This window comes from Solanum pennellii, chromosome 5 (assembly GCF_001406875.1).
Source record: "Solanum pennellii chromosome 5, SPENNV200".
In the NCBI taxonomy this organism is placed as follows: domain Eukaryota; kingdom Viridiplantae; phylum Streptophyta; class Magnoliopsida; order Solanales; family Solanaceae; genus Solanum; species Solanum pennellii.
The window spans coordinates 50,806,318-50,826,916 of NC_028641.1; the positions used below are offsets into that span (position 1 = coordinate 50,806,318).

Below are 20,599 nucleotides of genomic sequence, written 5' to 3' on the forward strand. Positions count from 1 at the left end.
GGTTCTTTATGATATGAACCTTTTCCAAAGACTTATAAATCAACTCGGGACCAATAAGCGATGGCTCACCCACTTCAAACCATCCAATAGGAGATCTACACCTCCTACCATACAAGACTTCATAGCGAGCCACGAAAATGGATGAATGAAAACTATTGTTATAGACAAACTCCACCAAAGGTAAATGTTTATCCCAATTCCCTTTAAAATCAATAATTGTCACGACCCAAAACCGGGGCCGCGACTGGCACCCACAATTTCCCTCTTATGTGAGCGAACCAACCAATCTAACCCTTATCATTTTAACATATATCAACAGAAAATAATGCGGAAGACTTAAACTCATTAAATAAAACAAATCAACATCTTATTAATTCCCCAAAATCTGGAAGTCATCATCACAAGAACATCTATCTCAAATTACTAAACTAAGAATGTCTAAGAACAAAAATAACTAAAAAGCTAGTCCATGCCGGAAGTTCAAGGCATCAAGACTTGAAGAAGAAGACCCAGTCCAAGCTAGACGCGTTAGCTCACCCTGAATTTCCGAAGGTAGTGAAGACTGGCTAGATCTACTGTTGAGTTGAAGTTGACGGAACGTTCGCTGCATTCCACAAATAACAAAGAAGAAAACATAAAAGTAGGGGGTCAGTACAACCACACGTACTGAGTAGATATCATCGGCCAACTCAAAATAGAAGATAATATATATCAAGTAATATCATAAAATCAACTATGATGCTTAACATGTAGCAACAACGAGTACTATATCATTAACAATTTCCACTAAGTTCACACATGAGGACTCAAGCCTCAATACCATACTCATTTGGGAATTGGGTTCATTAGATTGAGTATATTCATTATCTTTCAAGATTCATTATCTTTCTTCCTCTTGTGTCGGTACGTGACACTCCGCTCCTCTATTTCTATCCTGGTGCCGGAACGTGGCACTCCGATCCTCATTCTATCCTGGTACCGGAACGTGGCACCCGATCCATATTCTATCCTGGTGTCGGAACGTGACACTCCGATCCTCATATTCTATCCTGGTACCGGAACGTGGCACCCGATCCATATTTCATCCTGGTGTCGGAACGTGACACTCCGATCCTCATATTCTATCCTGGTACCGGAACGTGGCACCCGATCCATATTCTATCCTGGTGTCGGAACGTGACACTCCGATCCTCATATTCTATCCTGGTACCGGAACGTGGCACCCGATCCATATTCTATCCTGGTGTCGGAACGTGACACTCCGATCCTCATATTCTATCCTGGTACCGGAACGTGGCACCCGATCCATATTCTATCCTGGTGTCGGAACGTGACACTCCGATCCTCATATTCTATCCTGGTACCGGAACGTGGCACCCGATCCCTAAATTCATCAAGCCTTCTTTTATACTAAGGCATCATCAATCTCATTATATAATTTATCAAGCCTTCTTTTATACTAAGGCATCATCAATCTCATTATATAATTTATCAAGCCTTCTTTTATACTAAGGCATCATCAATCTCATTATATAATTTATCAAGCCTTCTTTTATACTAAGGCATCATCAATCTCATTATATAATTTATCAAGCCTTCTTTTATACTAAGGCATCATCAATCTCATTATATAATTTATCAAGCCTTCTTTTATACTAAGGCATCATCAATCTCATTATATAATTTATCAAGCCTTCTTTTATACTAAGGCATCATCAATCTCATTATATAATTTATCAAGCCTTCTTTTATACTAAGGCATCATCAATCTCATTATATAATTTATCAAGCCTTCTTTTATACTAAGGCATCATCAATCTCATTATATAATTTATCAAGCCTTCTTTTATACTAAGGCATCATCAATCTCATTATATAATTTATCAAGCCTTCTTTTATACTAAGGCATCATCAATCTCATTATATAATTTATCAAGCCTTCTTTTATACTAAGGCATCATCAATCTCATTATATAATTTATCAAGCCTTCTTTTATACTAAGGCATCATCAATCTCATTATATAATTTATCAAGCCTTCTTTTATACTAAGGCATCATCAATCTCATTATATAATTTATCAAGCCTTCTTTTATACTAAGGCATCATCAATCTCATTATATAATTTATCAAGCCTTCTTTTATACTAAGGCATCATCAATCTCATTATATAATTTATCAAGCCTTCTTTTATACTAAGGCATCATCAATCTCATTATATAATTTATCAAGCCTTCTTTTATACTAAGGCATCATCATTAACAGTGAATTAGGGTTTCTTTCAAGATTTAGGATTCAATAACTTCATCATGCTTAGTTTATCACAATTTCATAATCACAATCATGCAAGCATACAATTAAACACATAGCAGGGTTTACAATACTATCAATACATATCATTCACTATTAAGAGTTCACTACGAATATCGTAAAAACCATAACCTACCTCCACCGAAGAATTGGAATCCACAAGCAAATTCCCAAGCTTTGATATTCCTTCCTCTCGATCGACTCCTCTCTTTCTCTTTGTTCTTTCTGTTTGTTTTTATTCAAAACCCTCTTTCTTTTACCCTAATTAACATATAATTAAGTGTGAAAGAGGACAATAAAACCCACTAATTAACTTAAGGTTACCTCTTTTAACCCCCAAGTAATTAGACTTATTAATATTAACCCTCTAACTTTATAATTAAGGAAAGAATAGTCCAATGCGTCCCTTAAAACGTGTGAAGAAATCCGATTCTGCCTGGGACTTGCGCAACCTGTGACGGGCCGTCGTGCCTGCGACGGTCCGTCACGATGGTCGTCGCAACCTCCCCAAAGTCCAGGTGGACTGTGACGGCCCGTCACACCTGTGACGGTCCGTCCTGCACCTCCGTCCTGACGGTCAGAGACTCGTTTCCCGTACCAATTTCTCAAGAGTTGAAGTGTTTTGCAACGGGAGCTTACGACGGCTCGTCGTGGATGTGACGGCACGTCCTGCAGGTCCGTCACCGATTACAGAGAGTCGATTTTCAGTACCCAATTTCAGAATTCCAAGTATGCTGAAACGAGACCTCTGTGACGGGCCGTCGTGCCTATGACGGTCCGTCGTGATGTCCGTAATCTTAGCCAGTTTTTCCAGAAATAAATCTGCTGCTCAAAACGACTAAACAGGTCGTTACAATAGATACCAATTTACCCATCGTTCGTCCCCGAACGATCAAAAGAAGAAAAACAATGGCGAAAAGGAGTACCTGAATCTGTAAACAGATGTGGGTATTTTTCTTGCATATCTGCCTCCTTCTCCCAAGTAGCTTCTTCAACCGGTCGATTCTTCCATTGAACTTTGATGGATGCAATCTCTCTCGACCTCAACTTGCGAACTTCTCTATCTAATATAGCAACCGGTTCCTCTTCATAAGTCAAGTTCTCATCCAACAACACTGAGTCCCAACGGATGATGTAGTTTCCATCTCCATGGTATCTTTTCAACATGGACACATGAAATACCGGATGCACTCCGGACAGCCCTGGAGGCAAGGCTAATTCATACGCCACCTCCCCTATTCGCTTTAGTACCTCAAATGGTCCAATATACCTTGGACTTAGCTTACCTCTTTTGCCAAACCGCATCACCCCTTTCATGGGTGAAACCTTCAACAAGACTTGTTCACCCTCCATGAACTCCAAGTCTCTAACCTTTCGGTCCGCATACTCCTTTTGTCTACTTTGCGCCGCTAGAAGCTTTTCTTGAATGCCCTTCACCTTATCTAACGAATCCCTCAAGAGGTCAGTACCCCAAGGTCTAACCTCAAATGCATCAAACCACCCAATGGGAGATCTACACCTCCTCCCATACAATGCTTCAAATGGGGCCATATCAATACTGGAGTGATAGCTATTATTGTATGAAAACTCCGCCAAAGGTAAGAAGCTATCCCAATGGCCACCAAACTCTATCACGCATGCACGAAGCATATCCTCCAACACTTGAATCGTTCGCTCAGACTGACCATCGGTCTGAGGGTGAAATGCAGTGCTAAGGTCCAACCTAGTACCCAATTCAGCATGCAATGTTTTCCAAAACTTAGAAGTAAACTGCGTACCTCTATCTGATATGATGGATAGTGGAACCCCATGCAATCGAACGATTTCTGAGATGTAGATTTTTGCTAACTTCTCTGCATTGTAAGTCACCTTGACCGGAATGAAATGAGCAGACTTAGTTAACCTATCAACAATCACCCAAATGGAGTCATACTTACCCATTGTCTTTGGAAGACCAACCACGAAGTCCATTGCGATTCTCTCCCACTTCCATTCAGGAATGGGCATTCTCTGAAGCGTTCCTCCGGGCCTCTGGTGTTCATACTTTACTTGTTGACAGTTTGGACATTTGGCAATGAAGTCAACAATATCACGCTTCATTCTACTCCACCAAAAGTGTTGCTTTAGGTCACGATACATCTTGGTTGCACCCGGATGTATAGAATACCTTGTACTATGAGCTTCTGTCAGAATAGTGTTGATCAGATTATCGACGCGGGGTACACATACCCTTCCCTTAATTCTCAAAACACCTTCCTCATCAATTGTTGCTTCTTTAGCCTCTCCTCGCAACACTTTATCTTGGATTCGTCTCAGTTTCTCATCATCAAACTGTTTCCCCTTGATCTTGTCAAGGAAAGAAGATCTTGCCTCTACACAGGCTAACAATCCTCCCTTCTCATTTATTTCTAACCTCATAAGGTCATTAGCCAAATTTTGGATTTCTCTCGCCAACGGGCGCCTAGAGACTTGCAAATGAGCTAGACTTCCCATGCTTCCCGCCTTTCTACTCAAAGCATCTGCCACAACGTTAGCTTTTCCCGGATGGTATAAGATAGTGATATCGTAGTCCTTAAGTAGTTCCATCCATCTCCTCTGTCTCAAATTCAAGTCTTTCTGAGTGAAGACATACTGTAGGCTACGATGGTCCGTATAGACCTCACACTTAACCCCATATAAATAGTGTCTCCATTGCTTTAGTGCAAATACTACCGCGGCCAACTCCAAATCATGGGTCGGATAGTTACGTTCATGCACCTTTAATTGCCTCGAAGCATAAGCAATCACATTCTTCTCTTGCATTAGCACTGCACCCAACCCAGAATAGGATGCATCACAATAAACAATGAAGTTTTTACCCTCTACTGGCAAGGTAAGAATTGGTGCGGTAGTCAACAAGGTCTTAAGCTTCTGAAAGCTTTCCTCACATTCATCTGACCATACAAATGGAACATTCTGCTTAGTCAAGTTCGTCAATTGGGAAGCAATAGAAGAGAATCCCTTGACGAATCGGCGGTAGTAGCTAGCTAACCCAACAAAACTCCTTATTTCTGACACATTAGTAGGTCTTACCCAATTCTTTACCGTCTCAATCTTAGATGGATCTACCATCACTCCATCCTTAGAAACTACGTGCCCCAAGAAGGACACTGCATCTAGCCAAAACTCACACTTAGAGAACTTGGCGTAAAGCTTTTTCTCCCTCAACATTTCCAACACCATTCTCAAATGCTCTTCATGTTCCTTCTTACTTTTAGAGTATACCAATATATCATCAATAAACACGATCACAAAGAGATCCAAGTATGGCTTAAAAATCCCATTCATCAAGCTCATAAAAGCAGCGGGGGCATTTGTAAGACCAAAAGACATTACCACAAATTCATAATGCCCATACCTAGTTCGAAAAGCCGTCTTTGGCACATCCGTTGCTCGTATTTTCAATTGGTGATAACCGGATCTCAAGTCAATTTTAGAGAAGACACAAGCACCTTGTAACTGATCGAACAAGTCATCAATGCGAGGAATGGGGTACTTGTTCTTAATAGTTACCTTGTTCAGTTGTCTGTAGTCTATGCACATCCGAAAGCTCCCATCCTTCTTCTTCACAAATAACACCGGAGCACCCCAAGGAGATGCACTTGGTCTAATGAAGCCTTTGCTCAACAACTCTTGAAGTTGGGCCTTTAACTCTCTTAACTCCGCGGGAGCCATTCTATAAGGGGGTATAGAAATGGGGCGAGTTCCCGGTTCAAGATCAATACAGAAGTCAATATCCCTATCCGGTGGCATACCCGGAAGATCTGCAGGGAACACATCCAAAAACTCACGGACTACCGAAACCGACTCGATCGAAGGTACTTGGGTAGTGTCATCCTTGAGGTGTGCTAAGAAAGCTAAACAACCCTTACTAACCATCCTCTTGGCACGAAGGAAGGACACGATACGAACCGGATTGGAAGTGTAGTCGCCCTCCCACACTAACGGATCTGTCCCAGGCTTGGCTAACGTCACCGTTTTAGCATTACAGTCCAAAATCGCAAAATTCGGAGAAAGCCAAGTCATACCCAGAATTACATCAAAGTCACCCATTTCTAAGATAACCAAATCTACATAGGTGTTGCTCCCCATAAAATTCACCAAACAAGACCTATATACCTTTTCAACTACCACAGACTCACCCACCGGAGTAGAAACACGAATAGGCATGTCAAGTAATTCACAATGTAAATTAAGACCATTAGCAAATGAGGAAGATACATATGAAAACGTGGATCCAGGATCAAACAATACGGAAGCCATGCAATCACAAACCAGAAGATTACCTGTGATAACAGCATCAGATGTCTCCGCCTCCGATCTCCCAGGGAAAGCATAACAATGGGCCCTTTCGTTGGTTTGCCCGTTGCCCCTACCATGTTGTGATGTAGGGGCTCCAGTTTGCCCATCACCTCTGCCGTTTTGGTGACCACCGTTACCTCGGCCACCACGCCCTCCAGAATAACGGCCTCTACCATGACCACCTCTACCTCTAGCTAGTGGGGTTCTGTAACTCTGGTTTGGACAATACCTCTTAATGTGTCCAATCTCCCCACATCCATAACATTCTCTGGGTTCACGCATCGGCCTCTCAGAGAAGTGTTGGCCGGTCTGAGGTGGACCCCCAACTACAGTCTGTAGTGAAGACTGAATTGGTCGAACTGAGTGACCTCCGGAGCTCTGTCCTCTAGAGTAAGAACCATTAAACTCACCTCCCCTTCGAAACCTTTTTGATGTCGATGTCGTGGTGAAGTCATCTGGTTTCACTCCTTCCACCTCTATCACAAAGTCTACCACCTCTTGGAAGGATGTTGCCGTTGCCGCTATCTGTAAGGCTGAAATCCGCAATTCTGACCTCAACCCCTTCACAAAACGGCGGATCCGTTCTTGTGGACTGAAACAAAGTTGGGTGGCATACCTGGATAATGCACGGAATTTGGCCTCATATGCGTTAACCGTCATCCTACCTTGCTCGAGACTCAAGAACTCATCCCTTTTTCTATCTCTCAAAGTCCTTGGGATATACTTCTCCATAAACAGGCTAGAGAATGATTCCCAAGTCATAGGTGGTGCCTCTGTTGGTTGACACTCAACATGTGACCGCCACCACATTTTGGCGTTCCCTTGAAACTGATAGCTCACGAACTCAACGCCAAACCGTTCTACTATACCCATCTTGTGTAGTAGCTCATGACAATCAACCAGAAAATCGTAGGCATCCTCTGATTCTGCGCCCTTAAAGACTGGAGGTTTCAATTTCAAGAACTTACTGAAAAGTTCATGCTGATCATTTGTCATAATAGGCCCAGTAGTCAGACGTGGAAATGTGCCTATTCCCAATGATGCATCCATGCGGGGAGCCATAGTAGCCGCATGTCGTATCTCTGAAACCGGAGGTGTTGGTGCAGAAACCACTGGAGGTGCCTGACCCTGATCGGATAACCCGCTAAGATAAGCAAGTACCTGGTTGATCATCTCTGGGGTAGGTTGGGGTGGCATTTCCTCATTCTGCTCTTGTTCAGTTTCCCCTTCCTCACCCTCTCTTACTACCTCCTCAGTCGGTGGAGGAGTCACTGCCCTAGCCTCAGATGGACTAGGTGCTCGTCCTCTTCCCCTAGAGGACGTCCTCCCACGACCTCTACCACGGCCTCTTGCCGCTGTTCTCCCTCGAGCCACAGCCCCAGTGGCTGGCTCAGACGTTTCTTGTCGTTCCGTTGTTGCTGCTGGTGCGGTCGTTGCTCTAGTTCTAACCATCTGCGAAATAGAATGAAGATGGTCAGATACCAATTTGTATCACCTAGATACCAATTGGACTCAAGTAGTAGCACGAAAGAAGAATGAAAGAATGGAATTTTCCTAAAGTCTTATAGCCTCTCAAAGAAAAGTAAAGGCGTCCCCCTACCGTTCCTTAAGACTCTACTAGACTCGTTCTTGTGTGATGAGACCAATGAACCTAATGCTCTGATACCAAGTCTGTCACGACCCAAAACCGGGGCCGCGACTGGCACCCACAATTTCCCTCCTATGTGAGCGAACCAACCAATCTAACCCTTATCATTTTAACATATATCAACAGAAAATAATGCGGAAGACTTAAACTCATTAAATAAAACAAATCAACATCTATTAATTCCCCAAAATCTGGAAGTCATCATCACAAGAACATCTATCTCAAATTACTAAACTAAGAATGTCTAAGAACAAAAATAACTAAAAAGCTAGTCCATGCCGGAAGTTCAAGGCATCAAGACTTGAAGAAGAAGACCCAGTCCAAGCTAGACGCGTTAGCTCACCCTGAATTTCCGAAGGTAGTGAAGACTGGCTAGATCTACTGTTGAGTTGAAGTTGACGGAACGTTCGCTGCATTCCACAAATAACAAAGAAGAAAACATAAAAGTAGGGGGTCAGTACAACCACACGTACTGAGTAGATATCATCGGCCAACTCAAAATAGAAGATAATATATATCAAGTAATATCATAAAATCAACTATGATGCTTAACATGTAGCAACAACGAGTACTATATCATTAACAATTTCCACTAAGTTCACACATGAGGACTCAAGCCTCAATACCATACTCATTTGGGAATTGGGTTCATTAGATTGAGTATATTCATTATCTTTCAAGATTCATTATCTTTCTTCCTCTTGTGTCGGTACGTGACACTCCGCTCCTCTATTTCTATCCTGGTGCCGGAACGTGGCACTCCGATCCTCATTCTATCCTGGTACCGGAACGTGGCACCCGATCCATATTCTATCCTGGTGTCGGAACGTGACACTCCGATCCTCATATTCTATCCTGGTACCGGAACGTGGCACCCGATCCATATTCTATCCTGGTGTCGGAACGTGACACTCCGATCCTCATATTCTATCCTGGTACCGGAACGTGGCACCCGATCCATATTCTATCCTGGTGTCGGAACGTGACACTCCGATCCTCATATTCTATCCTGGTACCGGAACGTGGCACCCGATCCATATTCTATCCTGGTGTCGGAACGTGACACTCCGATCCTCATATTCTATCCTGGTACCGGAACGTGGCACCCGATCCATATTCTATCCTGGTGTCGGAACGTGACACTCCGATCCTCATATTCTATCCTGGTACCGGAACGTGGCACCCGATCCATATTCTATCCTGGTGTCGGAACGTGACACTCCGATCCTCATATTCTATCCTGGTACCGGAACGTGGCACCCGATCCATATTCTATCCTGGTGTCGGAACGTGACACTCCGATCCTCATATTCTATCCTGGTACCGGAACGTGGCACCCGATCCATATTCTATCCTGGTGTCGGAACGTGACACTCCGATCCTCATATTCTATCCTGGTACCGGAACGTGGCACCCGATCCATATTCTATCCTGGTGTCGGAACGTGACACTCCGATCCTCATATTCTATCCTGGTACCGGAACGTGGCACCCGATCCCCTAATTCATCAAGCCTTCTTTTATACTAAGGCATCATCAATCTCATTATATAATTTATCAAGCCTTCTTTTATACTAAGGCATCATCAATCTCATTATATAATTTATCAAGCCTTCTTTTATACTAAGGCATCATCATTAACAGTGAATTAGGGTTTCTTTCAAGATTTAGGATTCAATAACTTCATCATGCTTAGTTTATCACAATTTCATAATCACAATCATGCAAGCATACAATTAAACACATAGCAGGGTTTACAATACTATCAATACATATCATTCACTATTAAGAGTTCACTACGAATATCGTAAAAACCATAACCTACCTCCACCGAAGACTTGTGATCAAGCAAGCAAGTTTCCCAAAGTTTGTGTTTTCCTCTTCGTTTCTCCTCTCTCTACTCGTGCGTTATTCTCCCTCTCTCTTGTTCTTTCTGTTTGTTTTTATTCAAAACCCTCTTTCTTTTACCCTAATTAACATATAATTAAGTGTGAAAGAGGACAATAAAACCCACTAATTAACTTAAGGTTACCTCTTTTAACCCCCAAGTAATTAGACTTATTAATATTAACCCTCTAACTTTATAATTAAGGAAAGAATAGTCCAATGCGTCCCTTAAAACGTGTGAAGAAATCCGATTCTGCCTGGGACTTGCGCAACCTGTGACGGGCCGTCGTGCCTGCGACGGTCCGTCACGATGGTCGTCGCAACCTCCCCAAAGTCCAGGTGGACTGTGACGGCCCGTCACACCTGTGACGGTCCGTCCTGCACCTCCGTCCTGACGGTCAGAGACTCGTTTCCCGTACCAATTTCTCAAGAGTTGAAGTGTTTTGCAACGGGAGCTTACGACGGCTCGTCGTGGATGTGACGGCACGTCCTGCAGGTCCGTCACCGATTACAGAGAGTCGATTTTCAGTACCCAATTTCAGAATTTCTAAGTATGCTGAAACGAGACCCTGCGACGGTCCGTCGTGCCTGTGACGTTCCGTCGTGGGGTCCGTTTCCTCAGCCAATTTTCCAGAAATAAAATCTGCTGCTCAAAACGACTAAACAGGTCGTTACAATAATGCACGCCCTAAGCATATATTCAAGGGTTTGTATCGTATGTTCTGCTTGACAATCTATTTCGGGATGAAAAGCGGTGCTCAACTTAACGTAGTACCCAACCCTTTTTGGAATGACCTCCAAAATCTAGATGTGAATTGTACGCCCCGATCAAATATGATGGATAATGGAATGCCATGGCGTCACACAATCTCATCTAGGCAGATTCTTGCATAATCCTCCACCGAATATGAAGACTTGATGGGAATAAAGAGAGAGGACTTAGTCAATCGATCCACAAACATCCATATGGAATCATATGACTTTTGAGTCCGAGGTAAACCTACTACAAAGTCCATATTGATGTCTTCCCACTTCCAAGTAGGAATTTTGATCTCTTGTACTAAGCCAACTGACTTTTGGTGTTCAGTCTTTACTTGTTGACAATTCCGACACATAGCGACAAACTCTGCTATGTCCCTTTTAGACCTTCCCACTAATATATATCGACGGGGTCATGATACGTTGTTGTCGAACCTGGGTGAATTGAGTAGCGGATCCTATGTGCTTCTTCTACGATCTGATCCCTCAACCCATCTACATCGGGAACAAACAATCTCCCTTGGTACCTTAGCACACCATTCCCCCATAAGGAGAATGATTTATTGAAGTTGTTGAGAAACCGATTATTTCAACTCCATTAAGGCTAGATCAAGGTGTTATTTGGACTTCACCCCAACACCAAAAAATGACTCGGAGTTATGATGAACTATAGCACACCCATTAAGAGAACTCTCCAACCTCACGCCCAACCTAGCCAACCTATGTACTTCCTTTGCTAGGTCTATCTTAGCTTCATCAAAATGGGATACACTACCCATAGTCATACGACTTTGGACTTCTGCACCTACATTAGCCTGCCAGGGTGATAAAGGACAGTCAAATCATAATATTTAAACAACTCTAGCCACCTTTTTTGTCAGATATTCAACTCCTTTTGGGTAAACACATATTGGAGGCTCTTATGATCGGTAAAGACATCAACATGAACCCATACAAGTAACGCCTCCCTATTTTCAAAGCAAACACCACGACCGCTTACTCAAGGTCATAAGTGGGGTAGTTTCTCTATGTCCCTTATGTTTCCTAGAGGTATAGGCTATAACATTCCCATGTTGCATAAGAACACACCCCAAACCCACTTGGAGCGCGTCACAATACGCAACAAAATGCTTTGTGTCCTTAGGTAAAGTCAACACCGTAGCCAAAGTAAGCCTATCTTTCAATAATTGGATGCTTTTCTCACATGCCTATGACAACTCAAACTTCTTACTCTTTTGGTTCAAAGTAGTCCAAGGATACACAATAGACCCAAAACCATCTATGAATCTCCCATAATAACCTACTAGACCCAATAATCTCCTAATGTCGGTTAGAGTCAATGGTCTAGGACAATTTCTCACCGCCTCCGTTTTCCTTGGGTCTACCTCAACTTCTTCACTAGAGATGATGTTCCCAAGAAATGTCACCGACCTCAACCAAAACTCACTATATTTGGCATACAATTGATGTTCCTTAAGGGTTTACAATACCACCCTCAAATGACCCATATGATAGCCCTCATTCTTCGAATATACCAAGACATCGTCATTGAAAACAATGACAAATGAATCTAGGTAATTTCGAAAAACTCTATTCATTAGGTCCATAAGCGCCACCAAAACATTAGTGAGACCGAAAGACGTGAACAAGAACTCATAGTGCCATACCTAGTCCGAAAGGCCATCACTTGTATATGCTCACCTCTCACCCTAAGTTTGTGATACCCTAACTTCAAGTCTATCTTTGAAAAGTAGCTCGCCCCTTGGAGTTGATCAAACAAATCATCAATCAGATGGAGAGGGTACTTATTCTTAATTGTTACCTTGTTGAGTTGGCGGTAATAAATACACATTCTCAAGGACCCATCTTTCTTCTTCACAAACAAAACTGCAGCACCCCACAGAGAAATACTAGGCCTTATAAAACCCTTATCTAGTAAATCCTTGAGTTGAGTTTTCAACTCCTTCAACTTAGTCGGAGCCATCCGATAAGGAGGAATTGATATGGTATTTGTATCCGGTAGAAAATAAATGCCAAAGTCAAATTTCCATTTGGGAGGAATACCGGGAAGGTCTTTAGAGAAGACCTCCGGAAAATCACTCAATACGGGTACCGACTCGATGGGAGGAACTTCGGAGTCTAGATCTTGGACTCTTACTATAAGATAAATACAACCTTTTGAGATCATTATGCATGCTTTTGGACAAGAAATAATATGACCTCCAGGAATAGAATTTCCCCCCTTCCACTCAACAATGGGTTCATTTTGGAGGTTAAACCTCACCACTCTTGTCCTACAATAAATGGAGGCAAAACATGAATGCAACCAATCCATACCCAATAGAATATCAAAATCAAGCATATCGTGTTCTACTAGATCAACATAAGAAATTCGATTGGGCAACATTATTGGACAATTTGTATACACCCTTTTTGCAACAACCAGCTCACCCACCGGAGTAGAAACTAATAAAGGTTTATGCAAAATATCAAGTAAAATATCAAACTTTTTAGCTACTAGAGGTTTAACAAATAATAAAGTAGCGTCGGGATCCAGTAAGGAATATAAATCAATTGAGAAAACTTAAACATATCTGTCTCCACGTCGGGAGAAGTCTCTTGATCACCCCTAAAGCAGAGAGCATAGAAGCGGTTCTTCTTGGGACCATCACTAGAACCACTACCCTTGTCTTAACTCTTCATGTTTGGGCGATCTCTCATATTGTGAAAACTCTTGCCAGAGCTAAAGCGATTATCCATCTGCTTAAGGCAATCACCATAGTGCTCTTTACCACACTTTCCACATGTTTGATTCCTATTTTGTGAATTTCTACCTTTTCCCTACGTGAATTTAGGGTTAGACACCGTATCACCACTAGATTTTGGGAATTTTGAAGGGACTTGATTAGAAACTCGCTTGTTAAATCTATGTTTGTCTAGTATTTCAAGTCTATTTTTTCAAGAACCTCAATCATATGATCTTGTTCTCTTAGCATCTCTACTCTTTTGCGTTAGCCCTTGACTCTTCAACCCTTCGTGCATGCACCATAAGACGGGAAATATTCATGTAGTCATGTAGCATGGCCCAATGAAGCTCCTCTTGTAAGTCCTCATACAACCCCATCACAAGACGACTCATTTTGTCTCTAGGATAGGAGATCAAAGAAGGAGCATATTTTGACAACTTAATGAATTCCAAAGAGTACTCAAGGACACTCCTTCCACCATGGAGAAGATTGATGAACTCCACCATTTTTTCCTCCCTCATCTCCCTAGGGTTAATATGATCTAGAAAAGCCGCCTTAAAGATCACCCAAGACACCGAACCACCCCTCAATGTCCTATTATTCGTCCATTGCACATACCATGCTTGCGCCACATCCTTTAGTTGATAAGTAGCCAACTCGACCTTCGCACTTGTGGAGAATCCGTATCCAAAAGGATTTTAGAGACCTCATAAATTATTAGGGGTCTTCATCAACCTTAGACCCATAGAAAGTAGGAGGGTTCATTATAGTGAAGTCCCTTCGACGGGAAGCCATAGTAGTGACTTGTTGATGAGGACGGGGCACAACCTCCCGGTTTGCTTGAGCTGTCATAACTTGGGATTGAGTAGTGGCCGCTTGTGCTTGAGTGGTGATATCTTGGTACATTTGAAGAATCGCGACCCTTATATTCTCATTCATCAAAGGAGGAGGATTGGCCGGTCTCCCTCCACATTAGCATCTTTTTCCAGTGGAGGAACTTGCTCACCACAGGGAGGATCTCTCGCATTGGCAATTTCTTATTCAAGTCTTCGAGCCGCATTCCTTCGAGTGTTCATGCGTTCTATCAGCACAACAATAGGATTAGATGGAAAAGCACACCATAATTATACTCTATTGGCAAGATATATGATTTCCAAGAAAGAGAGTGATTCCTCAGCATCATATAGGTTCCTACTCATATGTGTGGTGCACTTCACAATTATGAATACAAACCTACATAAACGTAGTAGAGAGAGAGACATAACTCAATGATATTCAACCTCATACTCTGATACCAATTTTTTCACATCCGGGTTTACCCACTAGACGTAACCATCATCATCGACCTTTTCGAGGACTAAAAATAACATCTTAGTCTCATGTCATTACATTCATAGGTTAAAAAATGCGTAAAAATTAAAAATTTCATTATCACAACGTGGACGTTTACAAAGACCTCTACATACACATAATATATATTCATATAAAGTATACGTAGACCCTTCGTATAGGAAGGTTACATAGCCTTCTACTTTTATAGCATATACAAGTATTGAAAACGTAGAAATAGTCTCAACGATTGTCTCATCTCATAACATCTAAGCGATTATCACAATATGGGCATAGCCCTTAAATCCATCAATAAAGACCACATAGAGGTCATACAAAAGTATAGCGCTCAATTGAAAAGGAATGAAATGAAAGAGTCATTAAGCTCATAACAAGTCGGTAAGCTAGATGTTAGCATTGCCCTCGGAATTTGAGGACCTACCCCACTTGGATTAAAGGAGGAATCCAAGCCTTCAACAATGTAGGCTTATTAAACTCTTCAATGACCGGAACATAAAATGTTCGGGGATAAGGGAAGAAAATGGGGTTAGTACTCCACATGTACTAAATATGAGACCTTATGCACATATACAAGCAAAACTTGATCAAAATAGACTTTTAGTTAAAACATGCCATTTTACCCTTTTAGGAACTTAATGCAAAGTTAAGCAAGTTATATCAACCAACCAAACATGCTTACTATGTGAACAAGTAATACTTATCCCATCATACTTGAAACCATGATTTACTACAACCCTATCATTAAGGAATAACATCACAAGAATGAATAAGAGTCAGTCATATCATGACAAGCAAGAAAACTACCCATAAATCCTTATAATGTCAACAAGTGCAATGACTAAGCAAAGCCCCATAAGCTACTCAATCAAATATCCTCAACAAGAAAATATGACCAATATCCAACTTTACATGTCATGGCATTTAGGTTTACATTAAGGCATATCTATAAATGAACTAATCAACATATAGTATAAAAAATTTCCCATGGTCATCATATATACATCATATATTTTCATAATATAAAAATATATAAAAACCTCCCCGAAGACTCCCCTCAAGGGTAACTAGGGCAATGTTTAGGTAGATTCCCATACCCCTACCTAGACTAAGCTAGACCCCTTCGGTTATCCAAGTTATAGTTCAAGTCCTTTAATTTATTTTGCCTTTTGGGAACATCTTTTCCTAAACGACATAAACCACATGAGTTAGAGTGGAATCTGGTGTCATAAAACCTACACTGACGGATTACTTGCCAAGGTAGTACCAAAACTTACAACATAGCAACTACGTGGATCCACTAGCTAGTATTCCTATGGGAGCAACATAGTTAAGAATTACGAGATATAGTTGGTACCCTCAATATGCGACATGCATTATATTCTCCAATCTCAAGAGTAATGTAGTGTTCCTACCTTCCCTGTGTGGAAAGTGACACTATTCAATCTTGTTCACTCAGTGCTAAGCTAGAGTCCCTTTTTTTAAATGTCTTTAAGCTTTTTAAGTATCAATCACAGCTTATAGTAGTTCATAGGGTATACACCCTTGTATAAAAATCATAATAAGTAGCTCAATAAGAATTGTATGAGTATAAGTCCTTTCATCACAATTCATATAAGTGAGGTTTACACATTAGCATTTCATAGCATATCAAGGCGCATTGCTAGTTTTCACCATCCTTATATCACATACAACTTAATCAACCTCACAACCTAGTCAATAAATTTAAATTCAACATCATACAACCCTCTAATCCTAGTATAAGGCATACTCCAATGTGATATCACGAGTTAACAACAAATAATCACAATTGGAAATAAAGGTAGTGATTTTAAGACTTACCAAGTTTAACTCATAGTCTATCATTAAGGTCTTACCATCAACCCATAACTCAACCCAATTTGGGGAGTAACGTCATCACACAATGATAACCAATAAGATAACATGGCCAATTGCATCTCTATAACACAATTCAACACTAGATCTCAACTTAAGACAAGATACGTAGGCTAATTTCACATTAGAATTCATAACCTAAATCACATATCAAGAAATAGCATGATAGGCCTATAATACATGTTAATTTAATCATAATAACACTATAGAATAGTAATCTTATTAATAAACAAGTCAATTTAATGATAACAATTCAATATAGGTCAAGAGCACAACCTAGGGTTAGGGATGGAGGATCATATTCTTCAATTTAGACAAAACCACTAACAATTACCATAATCAAGTTTAAATTCATGTTAATCTATTCAATATAAACTAATGAAATCATCAACAACTCAATTCATAACTTCAATATCATAATTTGATGAAACCCAAAAGAATACTCAACTTTTGATATCTATTTTGAAGGACCCCTTTGACGAAAGAGTTTGAAAGGTGAATTAGATCCCATACCATAAAGTTTAAAACAAATTTGATGGTGAATTCGTCCCTTTCCATCCCCCAAACCCTAATCCTTGCTAGTCTTCAATGGTGAGTTCTAGTAGAGAGAGAAAGAACAGAGAAGGAAAAGCGTTAATTGTGAGTTGTCTTTGATTAATGAGGGTTAAGGGTATTTATATTGGGTATTTATCAACTTAATTAAGCTCCCTTAAACCTCTAATTTATCACCTAACCCCATAACTAATTAAATGAAACTAACTTAAACAAATTTGAAAACTCGATCGTCACAGACAAGACCCCAATCGACGGGTCGTCTATGAGTCGACGGTCCCTCACCCCTGTTCCTGCACTCAGTTGATCATTTCAGAGACTTTGCAGGTGAGGGGCTTCCATGCGTTGGCTAAGTGTGGGACGACGGTGGCATCGACGGCCCGTCGATCCATTCACGGATTGTATCGTGCAACTCTACACTCCATCGATGAGTTTCGAGGCTGTGCAGGTGAAGGGACCTTGTCAATCAGCCTAAGTGTGGGATGACGGTGGCATAGACGCCCCCTTGGTCCACACATGGGCCGTCTTCTGTCCCGTCTATGCACAATGCCAGGCAACGTTTCTTCAAACGCTAGGGTCCTCCTCAAGAGCCCTTGGTTTGTCCTCAGGGAGTTGTACCCGGAAATATCAACCATGAAGCAACCCAAACACCTATTTTCTACTCTTCCACAAATTTTCGTACATTTCCAACTCCTATAAGTTAGTCAAATAGGCTAAGGCACACTAACATCCCTTTGAACCAATTTCTCAGACGTCATGGACGTTCTTGGACGTTTTGGTTCTTAAGCCTCCTATATGACATATTTTCATTAATAATGGACTTAGAAACATTACTTACACCTTATGACACCTCTTTTAGGCTTTATGCCACATCTTGGATTTTCAAGGTGTTACATGAATAAACAATCGTGTATACAAAAATTCATGTATGCATACATGTTTATTCACTTACTAAAATTTTGTATGCATTCCAGATTCTTCCTTTAGTGTGTAAATAAGAATTACACTTGGAAATTAAAATGTTCAATATTACACAAATAAAAAATATTGAAATTTAGACGATTCATCACTTTCTATAATCGTTTTCCTTCAAGCAACCTTAATTGGAATAACTCTTTTCTATCTTTTTTTTATTCAACACCAACCGATTCACATTGTTTATCTTTAAAATTATCCTTACTATGAACCACATACTGTGACAGAACTTGCATGACTAAAATTTGAAGTTTTTGGTGGAGGTTCAACAAAATCAGAATCTCTTTTTTTTAGGAATAATATCGAAATATTTTTCTTAACCATGACAATTGATACTCACAATTAATTACTCTCTCCTGAATTTCCACACAAATATAATAACTTTCAGCTTTAATAAAATCAAAAAAACAAAGAAAAATGTTAACATCAATATAAAAACATAAAACATACAAATTTTCTAGAAAAGATATAATATCAATTTTTAACACTTTTGTTTAAAAGGATTGAAGAAGAATGATCTAAATGTTTACATTAAACTTGTATGAAAAAAGAAGAGAATAAAAAGGGAACAAAGTCCCACTTCCTTGAAAACTGCAACATGTTGTTACTAATTTTAAAAATAATTAATATAAAAGTAAATTACTTGTCATATATTGACGTGGCCCATAAGGGCCAAAATATGCAAATTTTAAATTTTTAAAATTTTTTTTTTGTTATAAAAATAAAACAAGGCTATTTGTTGCCAATTTATTAAAAGTGAGTAGATATTGTGCCATTTGATGCCTTAATTAATTGTGGCTTTTGAGGCCATTTCTACTTTTTGTATACACATCCTATACTGTCGGTATATCACTGTATATAACTTCGTTTTTAAACTCCCGACATATAATTTAGTCTTCGACCTATATATCCGCAGTTTGGATCTATATTTAAGCACCTCAACCTGGATATCAGTGTATAAACATTGTATAAAACATGTATACAGCCCACTTCTTAGTCTTTTGAACTAATTTCCAGTAGCAGTTAGGAGATCCAAAATCTTTAACTGATCCCGAATACATAGAGGGGGGCTAAATCAATGGAGAAAATTTAAAAGGAGATTTCCAAGAGACTCAAGGAGAGTACTTATACATAAGAAAAAAGATATGAAGATAACTAAATTAGAAAATTCTTTAACAAACTAGGTTAGAAGGTTTAAGGATACTCATACCAACAATTTGTCTTTCACCATAATTTACCCAACAAACACATTACTATAAAAGAGCTATTGTCCTGACATTTTGGAATTAATCATTAGGAATGTAAAACATAACTTAAAGCCAATAAGAATTAATAAAATGTCATGACCAATATATACTTCTCATAATGTATAAAGAAAGTCAATCAAAGGGTATCTTCATGACGACCGATTATGAAATAAGGACCATTTAAACAATAATCAACACTTTAGAAATATGCAATAATTAACAAAGTAATAAAGCAGATTAGTAGCTTTGGAAACCGTCACACATTGATTTAAATATTTAAACACAGTGATCAGCCAAATGACAACTAAAGAATTAGATTTAAAGCAGCATCCCGAAAGGTTGCATTTACATTCCTATCCCGAATGAGAAAATCATATTATCAAGAATCAATAATAAAGTATACAACCCATGGATCTATGTCGAGATGAGACATTCCATGCCAAAACAATATCATATAAAATTAAGGAAACAATACAATCGAAGAAAAGAACCTTAGTACCATAGAAAATTATCACTCCCTAATGAGATTTAAAGATTAAAAGTTCAAATCAAGCATATTGCGGATTCATGATAAGCAAGGACGGACTAAAGTAAATAAAGCATTTAGAAAACAATTATAGATAACCACAAGACTATGAGAATCAACACAATAAGAGTAGCAATAGATTGATAGAAAATTTCAAAAATTCAATGTATACACATTCTAGTCATGCTCGGAAACAAAAGTCTAATAGCTCAATAAGAACGAGAAATACGTTTCCTACAGGGAACTAATGAGAAAACAGAACAAAGATAGGCAAATACTCTTGTACTAAAATTAGAAGATTAAGATTTAAACCATCAAATGAGGTATAAAATCGAATCATTTATACCATACGACAAATTGCGGTTA

At 39.9% G+C, this 20,599-nt stretch overlaps 1 protein-coding gene across 3 annotated transcripts; it reads right to left on the reverse strand.

Moving 5' to 3' along the window:
• Positions 1 to 418: 418 nt before the first annotated feature.
• Positions 419 to 9,018, reverse strand: LOC114077373. 3 transcript variants are annotated; one of them, XM_027917349.1, is made up of 3 exons: positions 8,642 to 9,018; positions 6,635 to 8,102; positions 419 to 604 (listed from the first exon to the last, which is right to left on the reverse strand). In XM_027917349.1, exons 1-3 carry the CDS (start codon positions 8,738 to 8,740, stop codon positions 573 to 575), a joined length of 1,599 nt encoding a protein of 532 aa, XP_027773150.1. In that variant the 5' UTR covers positions 8,741 to 9,018; the 3' UTR covers positions 419 to 572. The 3 variants fall into 3 exon arrangements, 1 of the variants encoding a protein (XP_027773150.1); XR_003578679.1 differs by lacking the exon at positions 6,635 to 8,102 and having other exon boundaries at positions 8,642 to 8,710; XR_003578680.1 differs by lacking the exons at positions 6,635 to 8,102; positions 8,642 to 9,018 and adding an exon at positions 2,446 to 2,640.
• Positions 9,019 to 20,599: the final 11,581 nt, after the last annotated feature.

What these genes read in the sequence shown, in the direction of transcription:
- LOC114077373 (XM_027917349.1), bottom strand. Translation starts at nt 8,740, where the DNA reads ATGTTTTCTTCTTTGTTATTTGTGGAATGCAGCGAACGTTCCGTCAAC. An exon ending in ACTACCTTCGGAAATTCAGG is followed by an intron (nt 8,103 to 8,641) that starts GTGAGCTAACGC and finishes TCTATTTCGCAG; the next exon opens with ATGGTTAGAACTAGAGCAAC. An exon ending in ATCTGATGCTGTTATCACAG is followed by an intron (nt 605 to 6,634) that starts GTAATCTTCTGG and finishes TGTGGAATGCAG; the next exon opens with CGAACGTTCCGTCAACTTCA.